At 44.3% G+C, this 25,776-nt stretch overlaps 1 protein-coding gene across 2 annotated transcripts in view; it reads left to right on the top strand.

The window, feature by feature from the left end:
- Positions 1–25,776, top strand: part of TRPC6 (transient receptor potential cation channel subfamily C member 6) — a 357,579-nt gene that overhangs the window by 139,256 nt on the left and 192,547 nt on the right. For both annotated transcript variants that reach the window (XM_029602398.1, XM_029602399.1), the window contains exon 2: positions 18,233–19,007. In XM_029602398.1, the coding sequence (XP_029458258.1) occupies positions 18,233–19,007 (775 nt within the window). The remainder of the gene's footprint in view (positions 1–18,232; positions 19,008–25,776) is intronic.

Raw genomic sequence — 25,776 nt, 5'->3', positions numbered from 1 at the left:
TTAACATGGGCTAAATACTTATTGTCAATGCTAACTGTTTGAACATATACTGTAAATTATATGGCTTAGAATGGGGATTCCCAATCCTGTTCTGGTGAACCCACAACCAGTTGGATTTTCAGGTTACCTACATTGAATATGCATGAAATCAGTTTCATCATCATCATTTATTTGTTTCACGCTTTTCCAGAAGAAAGAGTTCAGATAGTACAAAAAACAGGGAGGATAACTTTAAAAGAATTGTGCGTGAGCCCATATTCACACTCATATGGGCTCACGCGCTCATATGCATGAATTTTATATTGTGTGTGTGAACGTTGTGCATGTATATTTGCATACATTTGCACATTTTCGCCCCTTTTCTGTTCAGCCGTCCTACATGCCCCTTATCTCTTAGCTCGCTTACTCCTTTAACCCCCCTCCACCCCTCCTTCCCTCTTATCCGCCTCCACCCCCTCCCCTCCCTCTTCCAACTCTACACAATTGTCCTTCTAGGACATTGCTATTTTTATGAATACTTTGTATATATTGATACTCTATATATATTTGTAAATTTTTGTAAACTTTGCTCATAACGTTTTGTTTGATTATCTCCCGCCCTTATCTCCCCCCCTCATTTGTTCATATGTTAACTCGTTATATCTGTTTGATGTAAATCGCATCCTCATTTGTTTATATGTTACTTCGTTATATCTGTTCGATGTAAAACGCCTTCCCAGGCGCCAATTTCAGTTACACTGTAAACCGATGTGATATCCCTGATGAACGTCGGTATATAAAAATTTTAAATAAATAAATAAATAAATAAATAAATGGTTTCTTGTTTGTGTGCAACATTACATGTAAACCATACATGTATACGCTTCTGTGATGTGCACCTTCCAGTTCTTTGGGGTGGGTTTATTCAGCCATACAACTACTGGAGAGGCATCCCAACTTCACCGCCAGGGACATTACCTGCTTGCCATCCCTGGTGGTGGAACACAAGAGGGTGCTATTCCCCATCCGTGGAGTTAAGAGGAACTTCTGAGAGAACAAGGAGGCCTGGAAAGGCCTGCAGTGGGTCTTTAACTACCAGGTATCATACCCACGTGGGTGTTGCGGTCTCCACCGCTTCCCCTCTAATTGCCATATTCAGGGCTCACCTTCTATGCCGGGAACGCCTCTCCCGCGGCTCTGCTGGGTCTATGGGGCGTCCGCCATTGCTGGGCCGTCAACCTGCGGCCCCGCGTGCGCGCAAGGACGCGCGTTATGGATGTACGCTCACCGGAAGTCTGTCCCCGCCTGAGTTAACCATGCCACGCCCCAAGCCTGATTTAACCGGCGTTCATCGGGTGTCTCATTGCCTTGCAACGAGGGTCGCTACTGCTTGTAGTTCTTAGTTGCATCTCTGCTGTTTCCTGCCATTGACCACTGCTCGTTCCTGACTCCGCTTCTGCCTGCCGCCTGCCATTGACCTCTGCTCGTTCCAGACTCCGCTTCTGCCTGCCGCCTGCCACCGACCTCTGCTCGTTCCTGACTTCGCTTCTGCCTGCCGCCAGCCCTGACCTCAGCGTAAACCCGACTCCGCCTTTGCCTGCAGCCTGCCTCTGACTTCAGCTTGTGCCTGACTCCGCTCCTGGTTGCCGCCAGTCTCCAACCCCGGTCTGTTCAGGACTGTTTCCATTGGCTGCCAGTTGACTTGGGTTTCTTCTCCTGCTACTCTCTGCCAAGTCTGAGTCTTACATGCTGCTGGCTCCGGTCCCGTCTTGGGCCAGTCATACTCCAGGAGGTTACACAGACATTATCCCAGTTACCTGTCTGCCCTGCCTTCGCTGGGCCTACCTGCTCCCTGCCACTGGACTCTGTGACTTAACCTTTTCCAGGCCTTTCCTAGAGACTGAGACTTTACTCCTGAGTCCCAAGGTTCTGGGACCCTACGGGCTCCTCCTGGGGGGTTCCCGGTTCCCAGGTGAAGATCTACACCTGTGTCTCTTAAGTCCCAAGGTTCTAGGATCCTACGTGCTCCTCCTGGGGGGTTCCTGGTTCCCGGGTGAAGATCTGTGCCTGAGACTCCGCCTCCCGAGCTACTCTACCCAGGGTGGTTCGAATCAAGGGTCCACACCAGGACTGCAGCTTCCCAGACTGCAACAGTGGGGTAAGTATTTAGTGGGTCGTAGGGGTGGGGGCAGGTTAGAGTGTGAATGGGAGGGTCACTGGGGGGCTATACGGGAATGGGAATGGGGTAGAAATAGGTTAGGATGTATATGGGGGATCACTGAGGTGGGGGTCCCAGTGTGGCCAACAGGTAGGGCAAGAGTAAATTTGCAGGTATAGATACAGTTAACAGATGTACATTCTTTTATTAGCATAATCAATGTACATTTGTTGCCAATATAATGTAATGCAAGAGTGAAATCCTCAGCAAGGATAACAAGGAATGACTTAAACCAATAGTCACAAGCATAGTAAAGGTGCAATTATGAGCTAGAACTTCCTCTGGGACATGTAGCAGATTTAATGGTAACCCCAATATCAGACTAAACCAATGTCCTTCTTTCAGAAGGAAAAGATTTGGCCCTGTCCTATGGTTCCTGATATTTTCTGAAGCACTGTACTCTCTGAAAACGGATAAACTCACTGGCTGGACTGCCCAGCTTGCCACTCATGAAAAGGAGTACCATGGCGTACCATGGCAGTGTCCTTGTTATGGGATATTTTCAGGCCTGATGGCAACTCCCCACTTCTATATGCATTAAGGGAGTACAAAGAGCCATGCAACTCCCTCCAGACTTCAGTAGAAAACATAGATACATACGGGCGGATTTTAAAAGCCTTGCTCGCGTAAATCCGCCCGGATTTACGCGAGCAGGGCCTTGCGCGCCGGCACGCCTATTTTCCATAGGCCGCCGCCGCGCGCAGAGCCCCGGGACACGCGTAGGTCCCGGGGATTTTGGAAGGGGGCATGCCGAGGGCGGGACCTGATGACGCTGCGTTTCAGGGGCGGGACCAGGGGCGTGGCGCCGGCCCGGGGGCATGGTCCAGGCCTCCGGACCAGCCCCCGGGTCGGAGGACGGCACGCAAACAAAAGTACGCGATCGTGCTGTTTTTAAAAATCTACCCCATACAGTATACAGGTCATAGTAACAGCTACAGTGAACACTCATCTTTGTATTCCTATTTCTCTGTATAAATTGAGGAACTGAAGAAGAAGGTATGGGAGCTGCAGAGAAAGCATCTGAGGTGACTGAACCAGCAACATGCCAGGCAAAATGAAGCCAGAGGTAAGTTCATGAATCATGAGTTTTGAACATGCCTATATGGCACAGAGACAGGGAAGAACAGTGCCAGCAGTTCTGCTTCTAACCTGGTATTTTACCCAGTGGAGGAGACAGGAGGATTGAGCAGATGTGCTGATAGCATTGGAGTGAGATTGGGTGAGGTAAGAGGGAGATGCAGAGAAGAAATTAGTGAAAGGCAGGAGGCAGAAGCTGGGGGAGAGGATTAAGATATGGGGGAATGGATGCTGGAGATGGGGAAAGTAAGATGTGGGGAAAGGATCCTGGGGATGGAGAGTAAGATGCAGGGGTGAAGATGCTGGGGAAGGAAGTTAAAAAGGCACGTTTCTTCTGCTGCTCACTTATAGACAAAGCTTGTGCAAAACTTCTCCCCTACTAATTCATGCAAAGAACTGGAGGGAGGTGGGGTGGCAGCATTGACAATTTTCACCCAGAGCCCTAGAGCCGGCCCTATTCATGATATTTCCATCTACGAAATTTTCACATTTCTATCACTAGCTACTCTTTTGGTCTATCACTCAGCAAGACCTAGTCTCTGCCCTGAGCTTAAACAAACCTTCATGCAAACATACTTTGACCTTGGTATTTCTCTGGGTCATGGGCAGCACTATCAAAGCACAATAAGGATGGCATCCTCAGGCCTAGCTAGAAATTCTGCAGGCTGTTTGAACCCACTCCCAAAGTTCTGCCATCTATATTATATGCCACTGATCCTAGAAACACGCATACACTATTTGCTGCATCATGACCCATGACCACAATCCAACTACCCTGACACAGAATCTACCTCCAAGCCCATATAACAAGTGAGACACCATCTAGTCAAATGGCCTCTGCTATTACTGGCATCAGTAGTATGGGATCTTCCTGGTGTTTGGGTACTTGCCAGGTTCTTGTGGCCTGATTTGGCCTCTGTTGGAAACAGGATGCTGAGCTTGATGGACCCTTGGTCTGACCCAGCATGGCAATTTCTTATGTTCTTATGCTCAACTGAAGCTTCTGAATTCAAGTAATAATTTTATGGTTTTGCACCATCTATATGACATGCATATCCCATAGCTAGGAGCACTTCCCTTTGCCTACATCTCTACCAATAAAGGGAATTACCTCCAACTGCCTGTATGATCATGCACATCACAACCCGATGCTTATCAACACATCATATGATACATATTTTCTGTTCTTTTAACAGATGACAAATCATTATCATCGTCATCTAAGGAGGAGGATGCTGAAAAGGATGAAGACAATGACAAGATCATGGTTCCTCCTGATACTTCTGCAGCTGATGCTACCACTGGAGAGCAGTAGCAGCAGCCAGAGAGATACCCTTCACCACCAGCAACAGGAGGAGACCCAGCAGTGACAGTCCAGCGCCCCCCACCGTGGGAGGCACCTGCCATCCCTCTCTCCATCTTGGTTGGGCCTCCTTCCTTCTATATAGAAAATGTTAAATAAATAAATAAATAAATATGTCTAGGAATCAAGAAATGTCAGGACTCAGGCTTGCCAGTCTTTGATGGGTGAGGGAGACTCACATGCCCTTCTACCCCTCCCACCATCATATATTGTCCTGCCAGTGTCTCCTGAGCTAGGCTTTGTGTCTGCAGCACCCACTCCAGGTGATGAGCCAGTGTCTTAGTGTGCTTTTAGTGAGGACATGTAGATGATGCTAGAGGAAGTTAGAGGGGTCCAGAGTCTGAGCACTATGTTGGGGTAACTAACTGAGACTCGAGAGCACCCCACAGCAGCTCTTTAGCTTATTGGCATGAGGCCACCACCACAGGAACCTGACTCCTAAACCTTCAGAGCTTGGCTTCCATATGAACCTGGGCTTTTTTATTTTAATGTATATAGTTTGATCCCTAGCTTTTCTCACCCCTGTTCCATTTTTATTTATAAAAATTATAAATAGTTCTTTGAAATTTTAAAATATTTTACATATTTTTATAAAAGTTTCTAAATTTTGAATTCACTTTGGGTATGTGTCTTTCTTATTTATTGCATCATAAGGTTTCTTGTCTACAGAAGTTTGGTCCCTTTAAGAACATCCTAAAGCCAAAACTATCTGACCCACACATAGCCATGAATTTCGCTTGCCATGTAGATTTGTCACTTCATTATTAACCTCCTCTTATCTGCCTTTATATCAGCATTTAGTTATGGTTAACTTAATCTTGCACCCCTAAAACAACTACCAGTAAGGGAGACATGTACCGCTTCCCTCCCCCCACCCCCCCCGAAAGGCACCAGATATATATGGTGCCAAGCTACAAGTAGGGGCTTACAATATAAAGCAACAATTATGTATCCCCTTAACCAACATCACCAACATCACAGAATATGAAAATAAGGAACACACATGAGGAGGCCCCTTCTGGATTAATACACTTTACAACAGAGAAGAGGTGTCACATATATGGAATGGTAGGACCTGCATTCACTGGAAAAGGCTGCTGCTGAAAGATCAGTTAAGTTACCTCCATATCCCATAGGCTTAATATGTCATTGAAAAGAAAAGCACATGTGCATGTCTCCCAGACCTACCATGGAAAGCATATCTGCCAGCAAAGCTCTGTGCTCTAAAATACATTAAGGATCTTTTGCTATTTGAGTTCTCACACAAAGCTTCCAGCTATGAGCCATCAGGGATTCCTTGGTGTTGCTCTGAGCTTGCTCCCTCCCTCACCTCCATCATCGGAAATCTGTTAGCACCCTCACACCGCACACACATTCCAGCCACTCATCAGAGATTATCTACCTTCTGAAGCTGCTTCAGACCACTTCATTTAATCAGCTGTTTCACAAGATAGAGGGTTGAATAGGGTACAATAAGCTACAGAGAACCATTAGAAACTATGAGCCTGATACACTGTATGACACAGCCCTCACTGAAATAACTAAGATAGAAAGTAGGAAAACAAGGGTGATGCTTCATAAGGAGACAAAAATGTTTTTACATGACCAAAGAACTAGCTTAATTATTAATTCATTCAGGAGCTTGAACATTAGGTATTCATCCACCCCTCCATACTTTCCCAACATCCACTATATACCTTGTTTAGGTAGACTAGCAGCAGGCTCCATGGCATTAGAGACAGGCAGCTCCAGTCCAGGTTTTTCCCATATTGAAAACTCTAGGGAGAAACACTGGGCCAGATCCTAAAGTCTCAGAGCTGATGGATCCAGCTGTTATCCCAAGATATAGGTATTCCATTTGTTTAAATAAAATATATATATGTAAGGTACACATATTTATGCTGGTAATAACATACATGTGTATATTTGCTATCAATTTTTATTATTCACATGCATAAATCTCACCCCTTTACACATACAAATATGTGCAATGTATGTATGCATATGGATTTAAAGGGCTGACTCCCAGTGCATGTTTTCCTATTTGCGCCATGTCCCATCAAAGTGGAGCACTTGTATGGAAATCCAACTTCCTACCTAGGAAACTGAACCTTCTTGTCCATCAGGTCATGAAGGTCCAGCATCTCCTATATGGCCCCAGTCCAAGACAGTGGGCTATATAGAAAGAAGCAGCTCTTGCATTTTCATGCATTTCTAGGCTATCCCAGTATTTATTGTTTTGTTCTTTTTCCCAGAGGTGCTGCTGTTGAAGCTCTGTCAGTGTCTTGTCCTAACATTTATCAACAATAGCAGATAAATATTGAACTCTTCCAGGCATTGTCAGCTCTAATTTAGAAACAGCTTTACAGATTTTCTTGAGTAATTTTTGAGGGTATCCCGAGAACACTTTCCTCAGACATTTCCCACCACAGGATCAGCATCCTGTGGTGGGAAATGTCTGAGGTGGGAAATGTCAGTGTTTGCACTTGGGGAAACATATCCCCAAGTGCAAACACTGAGCCCACCTCAGAGGAGCCTTCAATATATGGAACACTGACTAGGATAGACAGCTGGTTTCATTTTGGGTCTGACTTTCAGCAAATGATCCCTCCATCAAGATAGGGCCCACTCCCAGAGTTATCCTTTCAGTGACACAGTTATAAGCTCATTTATGTACTAGGTTGCTTCAGTCCGCCCAAGTTTGACATCCAAAGCCTAAAGAGCTGATGTGCTCTTTCCTCTGCAGCAGACAGTACTGAGGAGTGGGGGAGAATGTCCTCAAGGTTCAGGGAAGGGTGTAGCATCGGAGGTGTTTGCCCAAGGTCCCCAACAGTTCGAGCCACCTAGATCCCACTATCACTACCACAAGAAAGCAGTCCATTATTTATTTATTTATAGGTTTTTTTTAGACCGATATTCGAGGGTACATCATACGGTTTACAGGGAACTTAACAGAAATTACAAACAACAAGGGAGGGGAGAACAGGGGAGGTCCGTGGACACAGAATGTTGTGTCCAAATAGAACAATGATCGATAACTATCTACAGTGGAAATGATCAATAAATATCTACCGTGAAAATAGAATAATATACAATTAGATTGAATAATATACAATTGGGATACTATACAATTGGAATGAGTAATATACAATTGGAATGTACGAATAAGGTAAATAATGACTGTTACTGTACAAAGGGTGTACGAGAAGGTAGAAGGGTGGAAAATCTACAATTAGATTGAATAATATACAATTGGAATGATATACAATTGGAGTGAATGATATACATTTGGAATGTATGAATAAGGTAAATAATGGCTATTACTGTACAAAGGGTGTACGGGGGTAGAAGGGAAGGGTATGAAGGACGGGGTATATAATGGGAAAGGAGTAGGGGGAAGGAGGGGGACAGAGTCTATTCTGGGTAAGCCTGCTTGAAAAGTCATGTCTTAAGTTTATTTTTGAATTTTTGTGTGCATGGCTCTAGGCGGAGGTCGGGGGGCATAGAGTTCCAGAGGGTGGGGCCTGCGAAGGAGAAAGCTCGTTGTTTAGTGGAGCTGTTGTTTAGGCCTAAAGGAGCTGGAATCAACAGTGGTTCTGTCAAGTAGAGCTGAACCATCCCATTCCTTTTTCCTATCTGTGCTACTGGTGAGAAATAGGAAAAGTATAAACGAAAAAATCTTGGTTAGGCAGAGAGTTAGCAAACACCCATGGTCATCTTGGTTCCTTCTTGCTACTGCTATTAACAGTAGGACATTTTATTCTAGTTCCTATTTTTTTTTTCTCTCTAGCCCAGTGATGGCGAACTCCAGTCCTCGAATGCCACAAATAGGCCAGGTTTTCAGGATATCCACAATGAATATCCATGAGATAGATTTGCATACAATGGAGACAGTGCAGGATATCCTGAAAACCTGGTCTGGCCGTAGCACACGAGGACTGGAGTTCATCATCACTGCTGTAGCCAACTCATACACATCTTTGTGATATCTAAATTTAGAATAATTCACCAGCAGTCTTTATATGTCAGGTATTACCCCCTAGAGATTTTTTAATCTGATTGGAAAAGTTAAACATTACTTTTTCTAATCATAATTAAAACAGGAGAAACAGGGATGCAGAACTTATAAATAAAGAGGTCTAAATGGCTACCCGGCGATATTCATCACTGTATGCGGCTAAATTCTAGGGAACTTAGTTGTATAAGTCAGGGGCGTTCCAGAGCAGGGGGGAGGCATTTCCGGGTGGAGCAGAGTTAGCCACATAAGTTATGTGGCTAACTATTCAGTTAGCCATTTAACCAATGTGGCTAAGTCTGGTTGGGCCATTGGGCTGTCCTAAAGTTAGCCAGTTAGACATAGCCTGCTAAGATTAAGATAGCCAGATATATTCAGCACAGCTAGTCAGCAGGATGTGTTTATCTGGTTATCTATTTGAGCCACACAGCAGCTGAAAATGGACCTCAAAGCATTTATAAACAGTGACATATCGGAGGAGATGAAGTTGCATGTTTAAGACACATGTAACATAGTAACATTTGTATCTAAAGGTGTCCTTACGCTACCAAATTCAGCTGAAGACATTTTGTTGGGATGAAATGGGTGATTGCATGGGTTGCTATTCTGCAAAAGCACTAACTATGATGTAAGTTTTCTGCACATCAATGATTTGCTTGTTCCCTAGAGCTGCTAACTGGTTAGTTTCTTCAGTTTTACCTTACTGCATAGATGCACTTGTAGTCTTGATTTTAGTAGAAAAATCAGTTCATACATGCAATGGGCTAAGACCAGGACCAGATCAATGAGTCCTGAAAACTGGAGCCATAAGAACATAAGGAATTGTCATGCTGGATCACACCAAGGGTCCATCAAGCCCAGCATCCTGTTTCCTACAAACTAGGCCACAAGAACCTGGCAATTACCCAAACACTAAGAAGATCCCATGTTACTGATGCAATTAATAGCAGTGGCTATTCCCTAAGTAAACTTGATTAATAGCCATTAATGGACTTCTCCTCCAAGAACTTATCCAAACCTTTTTTGAACCCAGCTACACTAATTGCACTAACCACAGCCAGATGATAACCCTATTGCTTCCATGTGTCTAGTCTAACATAGTGATTTTTTAAAAAAAAATTTGTCATTAAAAAAGATCAACACAATAAAAGCCTTATTATCCAGCACTCAACCAACTAAAAAGGTCATCTAACCAGAATCTAGCAGCAGGGTTGTTTTTTTTCTGCCAAAAAGGTTTAAACAAAATGCTAATTAAGATCAAGGAGCACAGTAGCTTTTTTCTGTCCATTCTTGCTTCACCTCTCTCCTCCTTTTCCATGCAAGGCTTATTACTGGGGCAGCCAAGACCACCCTGGGAACCCTTCCTTTTTTCTCACCAACATGCTCACATAAATCTAACACAAATAACCAAGAACTCTGGAATGAGTGCAAAAGGCTGCAGCCATTTATTGGATAATCTAACAAAGAGATCCTATCAGGTGCCAAATCCCACTATCCCGTCTATGTCCTTGCAAGGTAGGAGCCCTCCATCGTGAGTCTTCGACTCCACCCTAGCAGATCTCTACCAGGCCTTGCATCCCCGAGAGCATTGCTGATGTTAGTGTCCCCGAAAAGTCATTCGTAAGCTGCCATTCAGCAAGTCTACTGGGACCTCTCCACTGTTCATTGATATATGGACCATGGTCCAAGCAGTCATTCGGTAGGCAACCTCCCTGCTACCTGTCTCCACATAGCATTCTGGACTAGGCCACCCATGGCACAATGTTGATAACAACTGACAATGTGCAATACTAAGCTAACAAATCCTCCTACCTATCAACTGGGTAGGATGGGCAAGAAAGTTGCCATCCAGACTGCTGAAGAAAAGGAAGTGTGGAAGCCACCGGCAGGACTTTAAACCTCCAGCTGGCTTCCCTTCCCATCAATGTCACAACACATTGGCCCCTTGCCAATTGGATGGGCCCATCGCCAAATCACATAATTATGACAGCATCACACTTGGCACCGTGCCCAACCAGGGAATGGTGCATCATTGCTGTGCTGGATGTCACCTGCTGATGGCTCCAGTCTTCCCCCCATGCCACCACTCAGTCTTGCCATTCCTCCCAGTCACCCACCCAATTCCAGAATGCCCCACAGTGAGTCCAGGCTCAGACAGACCCCTGGTCAGGTGTCTCAGTGCTCGTTATTGGCAGCACCCGCACATCCATGCTAGGGGGCCACTCCTTAACTGGGGCCACCCTGGGAACACTCACTTTTTTCTCACCAATATGCCAACATAAATTTAACATAATACAAAAAAACAAGAACTCTGGAATGAGTGCAAAAGGCTGCAGCCATTTATTAGATACCCTAACAATGAGATTTAATCAGATACCAAGTTCTACTATCCCATCTTTGTCCCTGCAAGGTAGGACCTCACCACCAAGTGTCTTTGACTCTGCCCTAGTAGATCTCTATCAGGCCTCACATCCCCATTAGCCTTGCTGATGTTAGCTTCCTGGAACGATCCTTCATAAGGCACTATTCAGCAAGCCTACTGTGACCTCTCCATTGTTCATTGATCTGTGGACTGTAGCCCCAAGCCACCATTCAGTAGGCATCCTTCTTGCTACCTGTCTCCACCTAGCATTCTGGACTTGGCCACCCACCATAGGAGCTTTTCGCCCGAAGCAGGTCCCATTATCAGACAATTGCCTTGTGGGAAAATCTCCCCAAAATGGACTGTAGCCCTTCTACCATCTGTAATACCTCCCTCCGCAATGCCTGTAAAAATAGGCCATTACCCAAGTTTGACAAGTGCACTCCATCCTTATGGTATAGGTCCTTGCATTGAACATCTGCCCATTCATGGTGAATATGATGACCCTCCTTTCTTGCATACTGCTTAGGCCACTTATCTGTTGAGCTTTCCCTGGTACAGACCCCCACCAGCTGACTCCAACCAACTGGTAGTGATGAATAATCTCTGACCAGCATAAACACATGCTGATCCAACTGTCAGTGAGATGACCCAAATTGGTTCTGATCTCATTCAGTAGGCCAAGCCGGTACTTTTCCTGAGATTGTTACTTCCCAGATGAACGATAATAAGGTCCGGTGGTGAACTTCTTTCAGTCAGTGACCAAAGCAAGGGCAATAATTGTCACCACAATCCCCCTTGCCCTACCCATTGCAGATTATCTTTTTTTTTTTTTTGGAAAGGCCCAAGTTCTGGATGAATTTCTATTGCTTGGCTCACCTCTCTGCTTGGGTGATGAACTACTATCCAGATAGATCCCTGCAACTGGGTAGCCACTAGGAGGGAGGGAAAAGATAGCGTTAATTCTTTATAACCATAGAGTCATGAGCCATGCTGGAGAACCATTACCATGTCTGATATATGAGACATATGCTCTTGACCACCATTGACTTAACTTCTGGATGGCCGATTTAGGGAGACCCATGGTGGCAGCACAGGATACTGCTCCAATATAAAATGAGTGAGCCCCAAAGGACCTACTAGCCATACCTGCCGCAACCAAGGTTTTTTTTTAAAGACTGCTGCAAATTGATACCTACTTAGGGAAGAGGAATATTTGTGTAGCAACAGCAATCTTGACACTTTGGGGGATATAACCAAATATTCCATCATAGCCTTTACCGGATATGTTATAAAGTTGGGCACCGATGCCAGGGTAATGCTATAGCCCTTCATTGTCTGCTCAGTCTTTGATTGCCTTATGTACAAAACTAGCTTGCCCTTCAAAATTTCCAAATCAGTGTCCTTGATGCCTCTCAGCTGCATGGCTTTTCGCATTGGTGCTTTAAATTCACTGACTCAAAGTGCCCCGAAGACAGCCAGTGAAAAAGCAGTGCAGGGAACAGGGTGGTCTCAAAGGAAACCATGGAAATACCTGGTAACGCATGCCATAGTTGCAGCAACAACTCATGTGTGAGAGGCCAATGAGTGTCATAGTGCAGGAGCCTCTCTCTAGCCCGACCTTGCAACATTCTCTTAATTGCAAAAGAGTTTGTCCATTCGCCCCCAGTTCTTGCTTTCATAAAGAATGTCAAGGCTGCCAGGTGTGCCTGTACCATATTCAACGACACTTCTTGTTGTTTTGCATGCACTACATAGTCGATCAGCATGTCCTCTGAAACCTGCTGCCCTTTCCATCTGCGGCTGCGCAGGAACTCTGTCACTCTGCTGTATATATTCCAGGTGGAAGGTGCCAATGATCTTTGCAATATTTCTAGGACTGCCGGGTTCCAAAGGACCATAGTTGGGATGGCTCTGTCTATCCTTCCACGTCTGCCTTCAGGGGGCTAATCTCATGAATAGGGAACACCTACAGCAAGAAAGAGAGTCCCCGGGTCATGCTTTGCACGCGGCAAGATAATGTTGCACAGGCAGCATAGCACCATCTCCCTCAACAATTCTGATATGGCACAGCACTTGCCTGCTTATTTATTGAGTGTACCACTGCTTTATTGTCGCACCATAGCTTTACCTGCTTATACTGCAGCACCTCCCTCCATATGTGCAAGGTGACTACAACTGGAAACAGTTCCAGGAATGTAATGTTCTTAACTACTCCCTTCTCCCTCCACTCATCTGGCCAGGATATTGTACACCAAGCTTCCCCTAGGATGACCTCAAAACCAATACCGCCAGATGCAGATTGTTGCTGCTGATCATTAGGAGCATTAAAGTGCCTCAAGAAAGTCCACCATACTTTTACGTCTTCCTTCAAAGGCTTACCTACATGCATGTGGTAATAATTCTGTGTTAGGCCAGCCTTCGAAGGAAAACTCTTCCCATTGGGATGACCCTTACTGCGAAAGCCAAGCTTCCAATCAGGGACTTCATGTGTCTCAGCATGACCTTCAAACTCTGCACGGTTACCACTATTAAGCTCTCTAATTTGGTCAATTTATCAGCAGGTAGCCCTGGACTCCATATGCACTGAGTCTAATTCTATACCCAGGAAGGTGACAGAAAGTGTTAAAAAGCCTTGTGCAGTCATCAATTCTTTGCTTTCCAACAAATAGAAAGATGTCCAGGTAGTGTACTATAGATTTAGATTTGGCTGCCTCCTCCATCGCCCACTGTAAATATATGCTAAATGCCTCAAAATATGTGCATGACACAGAGCATCCCATTGGCAGACACTTGTGAAGTCAGATACCCCTTTAAATTTAAAACCCAACAGCGCGGAACTATCAGGGTGGACAGACAGCAGCTGAACAGGTGGACTCTGTCCACCTTCACCATCAGGGCTCCCTTCCTGGCCCCTCTGAGCAGTTTTAATACACTTTCAAAAGAGGCATATTGTACTGAGCAGCATTCAGTCAGAATATTGTGTAGCACTATAGAAATGTTAAGTAATAGCAATATTGTCATTCACTGAGGTGCTTTAGGGAAGGACAGGTTATGTATAAGCCTGCACTTCCCTGGTTCTTTCTCGGGGACAGCTGACAAAGGAGATATCACAAAGTTGTCCAAGGGGGGCTCCTGAAAGGGATCTGAAATATGCCCCAAGTTAATCTCCATGTTCAGCCTCTTCCTTATAACCTCCAACCTCCATTGTGCAGAATGGGGGTTATAAATGGGAGCTAGGCACTGCTTCCTCAAGCGCAGAATGATAAAACCCTCTGAAATCAATTAGCAGCATATTTGCTGCAGTTTCATTTGGATATCTCACTAACTATGATGCCACATATTGCTATTTGACCAGGGTATGAGCAATCCCTGGGATTTCATTTAAGGTCCTTTCGGGTATATTTATTTGCGGGGTGTGGGACTGCGCATTTGTTGCATAGGTGCTTGTATCGACATCCAGTTGTAGTACTTGCACCCCTATGGTATCTCCAGCAGACGTCACTGGGAACATTACCTCACTTACTATTACTCCCACTCCCTCCTGAGGTCTGAAAGGATCCCCCATTTGCTTTGGTGTCATAAGCCCTACAGTCATTTTGGTTAACCACAGCCCTACTCATGTGTACCCCAGGATACAGAACTCTTGCCCGCCATCCTTTCCCGAAATGCCTCATCATAGTTAAGCCAAGCAAACCTGCTGTACTCCTTTTAGGAACTCAAAATAGAGTCCAAATAACCCAATAAATGTTGTATCATGGAGGGATCTGCACAGGTAGCCAACTAGGCCATTCGAGCAAAGGTGCAAACCCAGTTGACGAGTTTCCTCTGTGGAGATCTGTTTGCTTCTGCATCACGCTTTCTCTCTCTCCTTGCGTCTGGCCTCTTTTCCTATGCCCCTCCAGCAACCTGAAAATGTTGATATAGTGTTGATGCCTAATGTGTGGATGGATCGACCTAAGGGCTACCTCCCATAATTCCTGTTCGACTCCCATGCTTCTTCCGGACCCTATGCTGAGGAACCGTCAGCTATAGCAGCTACCGAGGAGGATCGAGAAGCATTTGACATCAAATATGAGCTATGTGAAGCAGTCCTGGATGCTGAAAGTGAAGAGTGTCTGTGGGACCTGCGTTTGTGCTTCCCCCTATCCCTATGTCCTTTTTGAGTATGCTTGCTCGTGTCAATGAACTCACCAACTGCCACGATCACTGCCAAAGAGTTTTCAATTACGACTGCTCTCCTAATCCAATGGACTGCTCTTGCCCAATGGTAGCACCTCTGTGCTTCATATTGGTAGCTGCCATGGCATTCTCTTTCACTGTACCTTCCTGAATGGGAGGGTGGCCCATGTCTCTTTCCCTATGTTCATGTCTATGCCTCCATTCACAAGAGTAACAATGCTTAAATCTATATCTAGAGGAATCTTTGTACTTTATACTAGGTGAATGATTGTGATGATATCGTGGCACAAAGCATGAATAAGGGGAATAGTAATGCTCCCCCCTTGGTGAGTGTTCTGCATCATGGTAAGTATTTCACCAGATCAGGGACCTATCTCCCATCTATCTATCTATGTGATGGCCTGCGGACCTCCTCATAGTATCCACAAGAGGACCTCCAGTCAGAGCTATTATGTGTCATGGATCTTATGTTTCTCAGGGATCTCATAGATGGAGATCTGGAGTCAGCCTGCCATCATTGAGTTACCCAAAATCCTCCCAGGTGTGATATGGGACCACACTTTGCTTCATATTTTATCAAGGGTCCCACAAAGCGTGACCTAGAGTGACTTTGCAACAAATATCTGGGGCACCACTTGAACCCTTTGCTCAGTGAACAATAAGCCAAAGGGGATCAAGAATTAGTGCCTGACTGCCCCACCAAGGGCCCAGTGGCAGACCCTGATACATGGTTGCACTGTTCCCTATTTCCCGACTGAGTTATTCCATCAGCCTGGATCGAGAGATTGCTAATGACCATCTCTCCAAGTACTTGTGGTTCCAGCCCTTCTACTTCCATCACTTCAGGTCCAGAAGTCACTGCCATGCATGGCATGGAATCCACAAGATCTTCATGCATGGGTTCAAGGGCTAGACTCCTTACATGACACCCAACTTTTCTATCTCCTTTTCTGCCGCAGCCATGAGCGCGCCCAACCTGAGCACTGGGAATTGGTACTGCTATGGGGTGTGAATTGGTATCCCACTCCTTATGGGATTGATTGCAGGTGGACTTCAGCAATGAGGCTGGCCCAGATACCCTACCTCAACCTTGTCGGCTTCCGGCCCCCTGCTGCCTAGATACGCCAACAAGCATGGGGGCCGTGGGATTGGAACCTGTGAGTTCCGACCCATAGATGCCGCCTGGTCAGGAACAGCTAGCATTCCCAATTCACTCTGTGCTGGGGGCTGCTGAGCTGCAGCCGAGGAGATCAACCTAAATCACTGCCAAACCCGGGAAAGGATACCTTTAATTCAATCCCTCCTTCTATGAAACGAGGTACATGTGTGCTTTCAAACAGACGGTCACACAATTTCTACTCCCCTGATCAGAATCCGTTTTTGTTTTTTATAGCTAGACAGCGGTGTTCAGGAAGGGGAGTGGGTCCTTATGCCTCAAAGTAGTAGGTTAGGAAGGGAATCCCAGTTCATTATAAACCAAACAATAAATCAATGCCTTAAATATATATAAACCCAAGCAGAACCATACAGTTAAGCTGCAGATCAGTATCCCAATCTAGCACCAATCTGAAAACTGATGCTGTTCAATGTGCTCACCATTGCACAGCTCAAAGTTCCCGTTGAGGCTGCTGAAGAAAAGGAAGTGTGGAAACCGCCGGCAGGACTTTAAACCTCCCGCTGGCTTCCCCTCCCATCAACATCACGATGCATCGTCCCCTGGTCAATCTGATGGGTCCATCACCGAGTTGCGTAATTATGACATAATTGCGCTTGGCGCTGTACCCAACCAGGATACAGCGTGTCATTGCTGCGCTGGACGTTGCCTGCTGATGGCCCCAATCCTCTCCCGCACGCCTCCTTGCGCCCACCGTAATTCCTCCCAGCCACCCACCCGATTCCGGAATGCCCTATGATGAGTCCACGCTTGAGAGGGCCCCTGGACGGGTATTCGGGTACCCGTTATCAGTGGCACCCACGCATCCACGCTGGGAGGGGGCCTCTCCTAAAAGCAACATAGCTTTTCTCTGCCCTGCTCTGTCCACTCCTACATCACTCCCTCCCTTCCTGTTTCCTGCAGGCTCCTGCCTGGAGGCTCTCAGATAATGACACATTTGATTAATCAGTATGACCTATTCTCCATCCATGCTGGATACAGGGGCTTTTGCTGTTTTAGAATCCAAAGATTAAATTTTGTAGCTTTTTAGTGATGTCTGGCAATTTTTAGCTTCTTGCTGTTTTTGTTGATTGTCTTTAATATAAATTTAAGGTCATTAGAGCTTTGGTGCACCATATTGCAGTGGCTAACGGGTATTTTCAATTTTACAGTATTAGTAGAAAGCAGTACAATCAATGAATGCTCTTGCTTCAATTTACATACTTTTGCTGCCACATCATAGAAGATAATATTTAAAAAGCTCAAAATGTAATCTCACTGCTGTATATGTGACATATAAATATTATTTAACTTAGAGTCCATGTCTTTTTTTTAACCCAGCCAAAAGTGTGCGTGATAAGGAAGTCTGCCTACACTTTTATCTGGGCAGAAGAGATACATTTTCCAGCCAAAACATACCACCTGGTTATTCAGAATACAAAGCTGTGAACCAGGGAAGCCAAGGTTCAAATCCCACTGTTGCTCCTTGTGACCTTGGGCAGGTCACTTCACCCTTTCATTGCCTTAAGTATAAATGTAGGGCCTCACTTACTAGACTTTTTTCCCATAGACACTGAATGGGAGAAAAGCCTTAGTAAAGCAAAGCAGGCCCTTAGATTGTAAGCTCTCTGGTAGCAGGAAATTCCTATAGTACCTAAATGTAATCCACTTTGAAGTGTCTGATAAAGGGGAATATAAATCAAATCAATAAATATTAAAGCCATAAGAGGTTATATTCCATTAAACTTTCTAAAGAGAGGTGAATAAATGCAAGTATATATTTTACAGTGCTACGTTTAAGACGAACGTACAGCAGGTCCACGTTCAACAACGCACATCATTTTGATTAATACTGTATTAACGACTACTATGTTTCAATGCAGACGAAGTACTGAGAGCAGAGTGACACATCGGCACCAGACCATATTGAGGGAGAAAGGCAGAAGGCAAGCAAACAGAGGACCGGCATATATGTTCAGTGACCATTCAACAAATCTTTCTTTAGAGGAAGAGCGCTTCTTGGATGCAGCAGAATATGGCAACATTCCCGTAGTGAGGAAAATGTTGGAAGAATGTGACTCCCTGAATGTTAACTGTGTGGACTACATGGGCCAGAATGCTTTGCAGCTAGCAGTAGCCAATGAACACCTAGAAATCACAGAACTTTTGCTTAAGAAGGAGAACCTGGCCCGGATTGGGGATGCTTTGCTTCTGGCTATAAGTAAAGGTTATGTTCGAATAGTGGAAGCCATTCTGAGCCATCCTTCGTTTGCAGAAGGAAAGAGGCTGACAACGAGCCCCAGTCAGTCAGAGCTGCAGCATGACGATTTTTATGCTTACGACGAGGATGGGACACGCTTCTCGCATGATGTCACCCCTATCATTCTAGCCGCTCATTGCCAGGAGTACGAGATTGTCCACATTCTTTTGAGAAAAGGAGCTCGCATTGAAAGGCCGCATGACTATTTCTGCAAGTGTAATGAATGCAGTCAGAAACAAAAGCATGACTCTTTCAGCCATTCCAGGTCTCGTATCAATGCCTACAAAGGACTGGCAAGCCCTGCTTACCTTTCCCTCTCCAGTGAAGATCCAGTCATGACGGCTTTAGAACTTAGCAATGAGCTGGCAGTGCTAGCAAACATTGAAAAAGAATTCAAGGTATGTGCAGTGTGTTTTTAATAAATTGTCACTGCTTCTGTGGATTTAGCAGTCTATGTGAAGCCTAATCTAGATGTCTTGATTTAAATGCAGCAAGGCATGAAATATATCGTGCAAGGACCTTCATATCACCTGTGATCAATGATCAATAATATTCAAGTATACTTCTTGCTAGAAAGAGTATAATCAACCCATTTTAATTTTTGTAATATTTTTTTATATGCACATTAAATATCTGTTTCTTTATAAATATAAAATATGTTACTTACCTTTTGAAAGTATTTCAAAACAGCAGACAATAATTAAAACTAATAAGGATTAAAAAGGCCCCTGCTCTCCATACCTGGGAACTTTAGATTTCATTGTGCATTAGTCAGGAGTGGAGGGGGTGTGCACAGATTTTATCCTTTCTCTTTCATATACTCTCACATTTTCTAAACCACACACGCTCATTCTCACTCACACATTCACTGGCTCTCATGCACACCCTGGGTGTTTGCCTGTAGGGACACTCAAACCTCACCATCTCCTGCATTCTGTATGGGTCACTTCTTCTCACCTCCATGTCTGCGGCTGGTGTGCACAAGAGCTAAATGCATGAGTTCCCACAAAAAGAGGATGGCTCACTGACTCGCACACCAAACACACACGCTCTGACTCACACACTCTCACGCACATCCATGCTTATTCTGAAATTCACAACTGCTCACTGACACTCACATACTCATGCTGGCTCTCACACATGCTCACCAACACACACACGGTCAAACTCACTGACTAACACACACAAACACACACACATACACAACCATCCTCATGTTCACCCGCATGCTCAGACTCACACTCTCACGCACACAAATGCTGACACGTATGCACATTCACCCATGCTCACTGACTCAGATAAGTGAAAATAATTTTACCTACACTGGTGGTTAGGGAGAGATCCAGGCAGGATCCCAGAAGAATAGAGTCTGGGTGGGGGTCTATTGATGCTCTGGGAGGAGGTGTTCTTTGGCCTGTGGCAAGCTGGCGGGCTACAAGGCCCTGATGCTGTTTTTTTTTTTAATTTATTATTTTTTGTCAAAGCCTGAGGATGAGGGGAGCTGGTGTCAAAGAAAGCAGGAGAAGCAGAGCGGCTGAAGATGTGAACTGTATGAGAGGAGCCACTGATGGTGGGGGCATGTGAGAGGAGCCGCCGTTAAAAGGGACGCAGGTGTGAGAGTAGCCACAGCTGCCACAGGGAAGCGCGTAAGCAAGAATGAGTGGAGATTATCAGGAAGGGCTCCCACTATCTGTGAATAACTGTCGAGGGGCCTGGTGCTGGTTGCAGCAGTTCCACAGGCATGGGGCTGCAGCAACCAGCACAAACCATTTGATTGGGCAGAATGGCCCAATGGGGCATGCCCGAAGCCCTGATAGGCCAATCCATCTCTATTTTCAGAACAGATACATCACTATTAACAACCTACACCTTGGCACTGTGACAGGTGAGAGCTCCTGTGTTGCTCTGAGGGAACAGGGTCACATAATATCCCCACCCTAGCACGGTTACAAGTAAAAATACTTTCATCCACAGTGAAGGGGGCAGCAATTTCCAAACAATCGTTTTATGCAGGTAAAACATCATTTTGCCCACAGTATTGGCTTTGAAAATTGGCCCGTTACAATCTGTGGGGAAAAAAAAAAGTTTAGTAAGTAGGGCCCAGGGATCTTTCAGGGATTCTTTATTTTTCAGGGATAAAGAAAGAAGAATTATTTGTGAGTTAAGGTTGTTTGTAAAATGCACAAATCTTTCTGAAAGACCAGTACATAATATTAAATATTTAGTAAGACTACTGTTCACATATTGAAACTGATACTCAGTATTAAAAAAAACCTTTCCTATATACTGTATGTATGTTGTGATGTACTAACAAACAGGTTGCTTTGCATCTTGGATTTTGGTAAATATTTTGTGCAGAAAAAACACATTTATATTCCTTTAGGCCTATGTTGAAATGCAATGGTCCTCAACCAGGTCCTCAGGGGCCACCAATATGGTTTTCAAGATATTCACAATTGATTTCATATACACAAAAACATTTAGTTCAATTCTTTCTTTTGTTTTATGTCCAAATTTCATTTTGTTTTTGTTTTCTTTTTCAGAATAGTCTTATTTGTTTTCAGCAGCTTATGTGCAAAATCGCAGTTTGTGCATGCAGTTTGCAGTAGGTGAGTGCAAGTTGCTGAAAACAAATCATACGAAAAATCGTGGAAATTTTGGTAATGAGTCATGTTTCAGTTTGTTTCCTTTGTAATGAAGTGAAAAATTGACTTATTTGCTGCATTTTACCCATTTGTTTCGCATGAATGTTGATCGCCATTAATATGCATGAGATATAAATGCACGCAGTGGAGACAGTGCATGCAAATATATCTAAAGCATATTCATTGTGGATAAGCTGAAAAATGGACTGGCCAAAAGGTCCCTGTGGACTGGATCGAGAGCCACTGTAGTAAAGGCATGCTAGTTTTATTTTAAATGGTAAGCACATTTACACTTTAAACTAAAACGTTCACCATTTAAAAACTGCCTACCATGGACTCAACCCATTGCTTTTTATTTGTTTATGCAGGTGCATTAAAATGCACAAGAATTACATATGCAAAACTCTTAGGAGGTAATTTTCAAAGGAGTTATGCACATAAATGTAACTAACCGTCGAAGCAATTTTCTAAAGCAATTTACTTGAATAAAGTGCCTTTGCACAAGTAAATCCTATGGACAATTCAATGGCATATATTGTAGCAATTTTCAAAAGCTCACTTACTCACCAAAGCCTCAGATTTTTATATGCTTGGTTCCAGTGTCAGAACAAGGTAGATAACAGATAGCTAAAGTTAGCTATTATGTTTATAAAAATAAGTGACAGCTACATTTTTCAAATCTAACAGAGTTCTTTCAACAAGGCCTGACTAATTATCAATTCTAAGTAGTTGTATAATTATATTATAATCATTTGATTATCATAGCAACCAATGCCATTGTTGAGCAATATGGATACAGAAATGAGTGGGTAATTTAGCTACTATTAAGTCAGTCCTTGGATTCTGTTCAGCTTACAAGATTGTGATAGTTAATTACTGATCCACTGAAAATTAAACTGAAAAACTGTCATCATAGCATTTTCATACAGCTTTCTGATATGATAATCAGGGTCCCCAGTTTCCTGCCCTTCTGCAGTTATCCAATGACATAGAGTCTGCCTAAGTTCCTTCAGCATAGGCAGACTCCCCCATCCCTCCCTGAAAGCTGCCATTGTTCTCTTCCCCATTCTACTGCTGGAGCTAAGGCTCCACCATTATACCCCAGGGAATTAGATGACTTTTCAGGCACAGAATGTCATGCATAAGTGCACAAAATCACAAAAGTCACAGACAGTGGACGAGAGGAACACAAAGGCTGCAGAGATACAGAGCTGGGAGTTGCAGAAGTCAGAAGTAAAGCCGGAGTTGTGTCTTGGAGTAAGGTCCATGCAATTCCTAAGCCATGTGGGGTCCAAAGAGGAGGTAGATCAATCTCCTAGGCCTTCATTAAAGAGCAAAAGGTGACATGAGCAGCAGCAGCGGGGACAGCTAACAGGAGCCAGAAGAAGTGGCGTCACTAGGACCTGAGTCTTGCTTCTAACTCCCTTACCTTCATACAGCAACCCCAGCACTGTGCATGTTGTGTAGTGCTATAGAAATGACAAGTAGTAGTAGTAGTAGTAGTAGTAGTAGATGCTTCCTGCTTGATTCAATGACTTTATGTTTGAACTGTGGGGCGGGGGGGGAGGGGGGCTCTGAGCTTTGATGGGAAGGGGGAATCTGATGGAAAAGAAGTTGTGACTGATAGGAAAGGGGGTGAAAGGAGGAGGAGGGGTGCCCCACATACTACATCCTTTCTCACCATTCTTTCCACCTCCCCCCTTTTGTTATGATGCATTGGCACACACCTGTGCCAGATGTGTGCAGATATTTATTTCTATATATGTGTGTATGTATGTATGTGTGTGCACACACAGATGCATCTGGATTTTTAGCTTTATTTTGTATTCGTCTTACTTTTCACTATTTATATTTATTGCTATTTAGTTCAGACATGTAACCACCACTGTAGCTCCACCCCTATTCAAATTAGGCTTATCAGTCACCAGAACATTGACAACATGAGTACCAAAAATAACTTACATGTTTGGCATTTTGCAGCAGTTTTAGCTGAAGAAACGGTGTTCCGAAAATCAGGTAGATGTTACGAGATAGATATTCAGTGCCACTTGCCAGATAAGTTTGGATTTATCCACCTAAGTGTCGGCTACATTAGATGGATAAGCTAGAGCTGCTATTGAGCAGAAAGCACCAACATTCAGCTGAATAACATAGTAATTATGTTACTGTGTTAACCGGCTAAGTGGTGGTGTTTGAATATTAGAGATGTGAATCGTGTGATCGATCGTCTTAACGATCGATTTCGGCTGAGAGGGGGAGGGAATCGGATCGTCGCAGTTTGGGTTTTTTAAATATCGTGTAAATCGTGTAAATCGAAAACCGGCACACTAAAACATCCCTAAAACTCACCCCGACCCTTTAAAATAAATCCCCCCACCCTCCCGAACCCCCCCAAAATGCCTTAAATTACCTGGGGTCCAGAGGAAGGGTCCCGGTGTGATCTTTTACTCTCGGACCTCGGACCTCCGTGCATTGTAGAAACAAAATGGCGCCGGCGCTACCTTTGACCTGTCATATGACAGGTCAAAGGTAGCGCCGGCGCCATTTTGTTTTTTTGTCCCCCGACGTCAGGAGCGTAGGAGATCGCTCCCGGACCCCCGCTGGACCCCCAGGGACTTTTGGCCAGCTTGGGGGCCTCCTGACCCCCACAAGACTTGTCAAAAGTCCAGCGGGGGTCCAGCGGGGGTCCGGGAGCGATATTTATTTAAATATTTTATATACCGGCATTCCATCTGAGATTATTTTGAACAAGTTATCTGACTAAGTTGTTCAGCCAGATAGTGGCTGAATATGAACCTCTGTTTTATTAAGTCTCTAGGATATAAGGTTATTTAGGTATTTATTTGTTCTGTTAAACATGCTTGTTGTTTTTCATGGTCTTTGGTCATTTTTTATACGACTCAATATCTTTAGGAATACATTAGATTAAATGAGGGTTGCCTGCGTACATAGTTAAATGATATCTTTTCATTATAAGTTGAGATGAAACACATGCAGATAATTTTCTCTGCAATAGTAATTTGTTTCATTTGTTGGTCTGCGGGCTCCTCCCACAAACTGCCGCACTTACCCATTGGGCTAGGTCCCAGCAGCTACACTCTGACGTTGCCAGGCCGCTCTCCTTTCCAGCGCGGCAAGATGCTGCTCCTCAACATGGCAAGATGCTGCTTACAGTCTTCGCGGCAGGACACCGCCAATGCTCTCCTTATGCCCTCCTAAGACATGCACCTGACAGCTTCTCATTTAAAGGGCCCGTAGCAGGGAAAGGTCAATGGCGCCCTGTGATGACCTCATGAGGAAAGGCCTATAAAAGGCCCTTGATGCATCTCCTCCTCACCTCTGCAACATGTCTCCCTACACTCCTTGAGTGTGAGTTGCCTGAGTGTTCCCAAGGTCCTTCATTCTTGTCTTCTGTTTCTGGTCTTCGTTCCTGTCTTCAGTTCTAGTGGTCTTCATTTTCAATTCCTGATCTTTGTTTCCTGGTCCAGTCGTCTTTGTCATCCTGCACTTCAGTACTCGTGGTCAGTTCCTCAGTTCTTCTCTATTCCTCTTTTGCCCACCTGTTCTGCTCCTCACCGTCCTGCCCTGCCTATCCATCCCATCTTTCCTTTGACAATACCTGGTATTGACTTTGGCTTGCTTTCTGGACATTCATTGAATGCCGTCTGCCACTGACCACTGCCTGCCTCCCGGATATCCTCGAATGCCGCCTGCCTTTGACCTCTGCCTGTCTCCTGGACATTCTCATAAGCTGCCTGCCACTGACCCAAGCCTGCCTCTGAATTCACCTGATTGACCCATCCTCCTTGATGGATTTTATGATCAGCCGAGGCCTCCAACTAAGACCTGCTGGCCCTGGCACCCAAAGGCTCAACCCGAGAAGAATGTGGGTTGGTATAGGTGAAGCTCCAGTTGGCCTGTGTCTCTACCAACTCTACCTGCTGACAGTGGGAACCTGCAGGGCTCCATCCTGCAGGTTGCGCCAACTCCACCTCAATCTAAGGGTCCACACCTACAATAGTAATTATACAGATCACACTTTTATTGCTGTATATTATTTTATTGTTTTATTTTTTCAGTATTCTGTACAGGCACAGCATTGCTTTTTCAACTCAGATGGATGAAAATGCTGGCCCACCTTAACAACATTTTTTAGTATATGTTATACCATTTTGTATGTCTTGATCTCCTATATATGTAATTCCATATTTTAAATAAAGTTCATATGGACAATTTTAATTTGTCCTATATATGAGAATATTTATTAATATTTAATTATTTTTATATTCATATGCATATATAGTTAATTTTTAATCATAGTATATTTTATTATAGATTTTCTTCAAAGCATTTTTTATTTTTATTTACATAATTTTATTTTATTCTAGGGACCATATGCTTTCCTTGGCACATGCCATATGTTTATTTATCTCAGATACATCTCTATCTCTGCTCATATTCCATATTTGTGTGGCATCAATATGCATGCACTGCAATACTTCTCTTAAGACTTTTAACCTGT

The sequence above is a fragment of the Rhinatrema bivittatum genome, chromosome 5 (genome assembly GCF_901001135.1).
Source record: "Rhinatrema bivittatum chromosome 5, aRhiBiv1.1, whole genome shotgun sequence".
Lineage (NCBI taxonomy): Eukaryota > Metazoa > Chordata > Amphibia > Gymnophiona > Rhinatrematidae > Rhinatrema > Rhinatrema bivittatum.
Note: the sequence above shows the minus strand (reverse complement) of the source record. Positions and strands in the feature narration are given on the sequence as shown.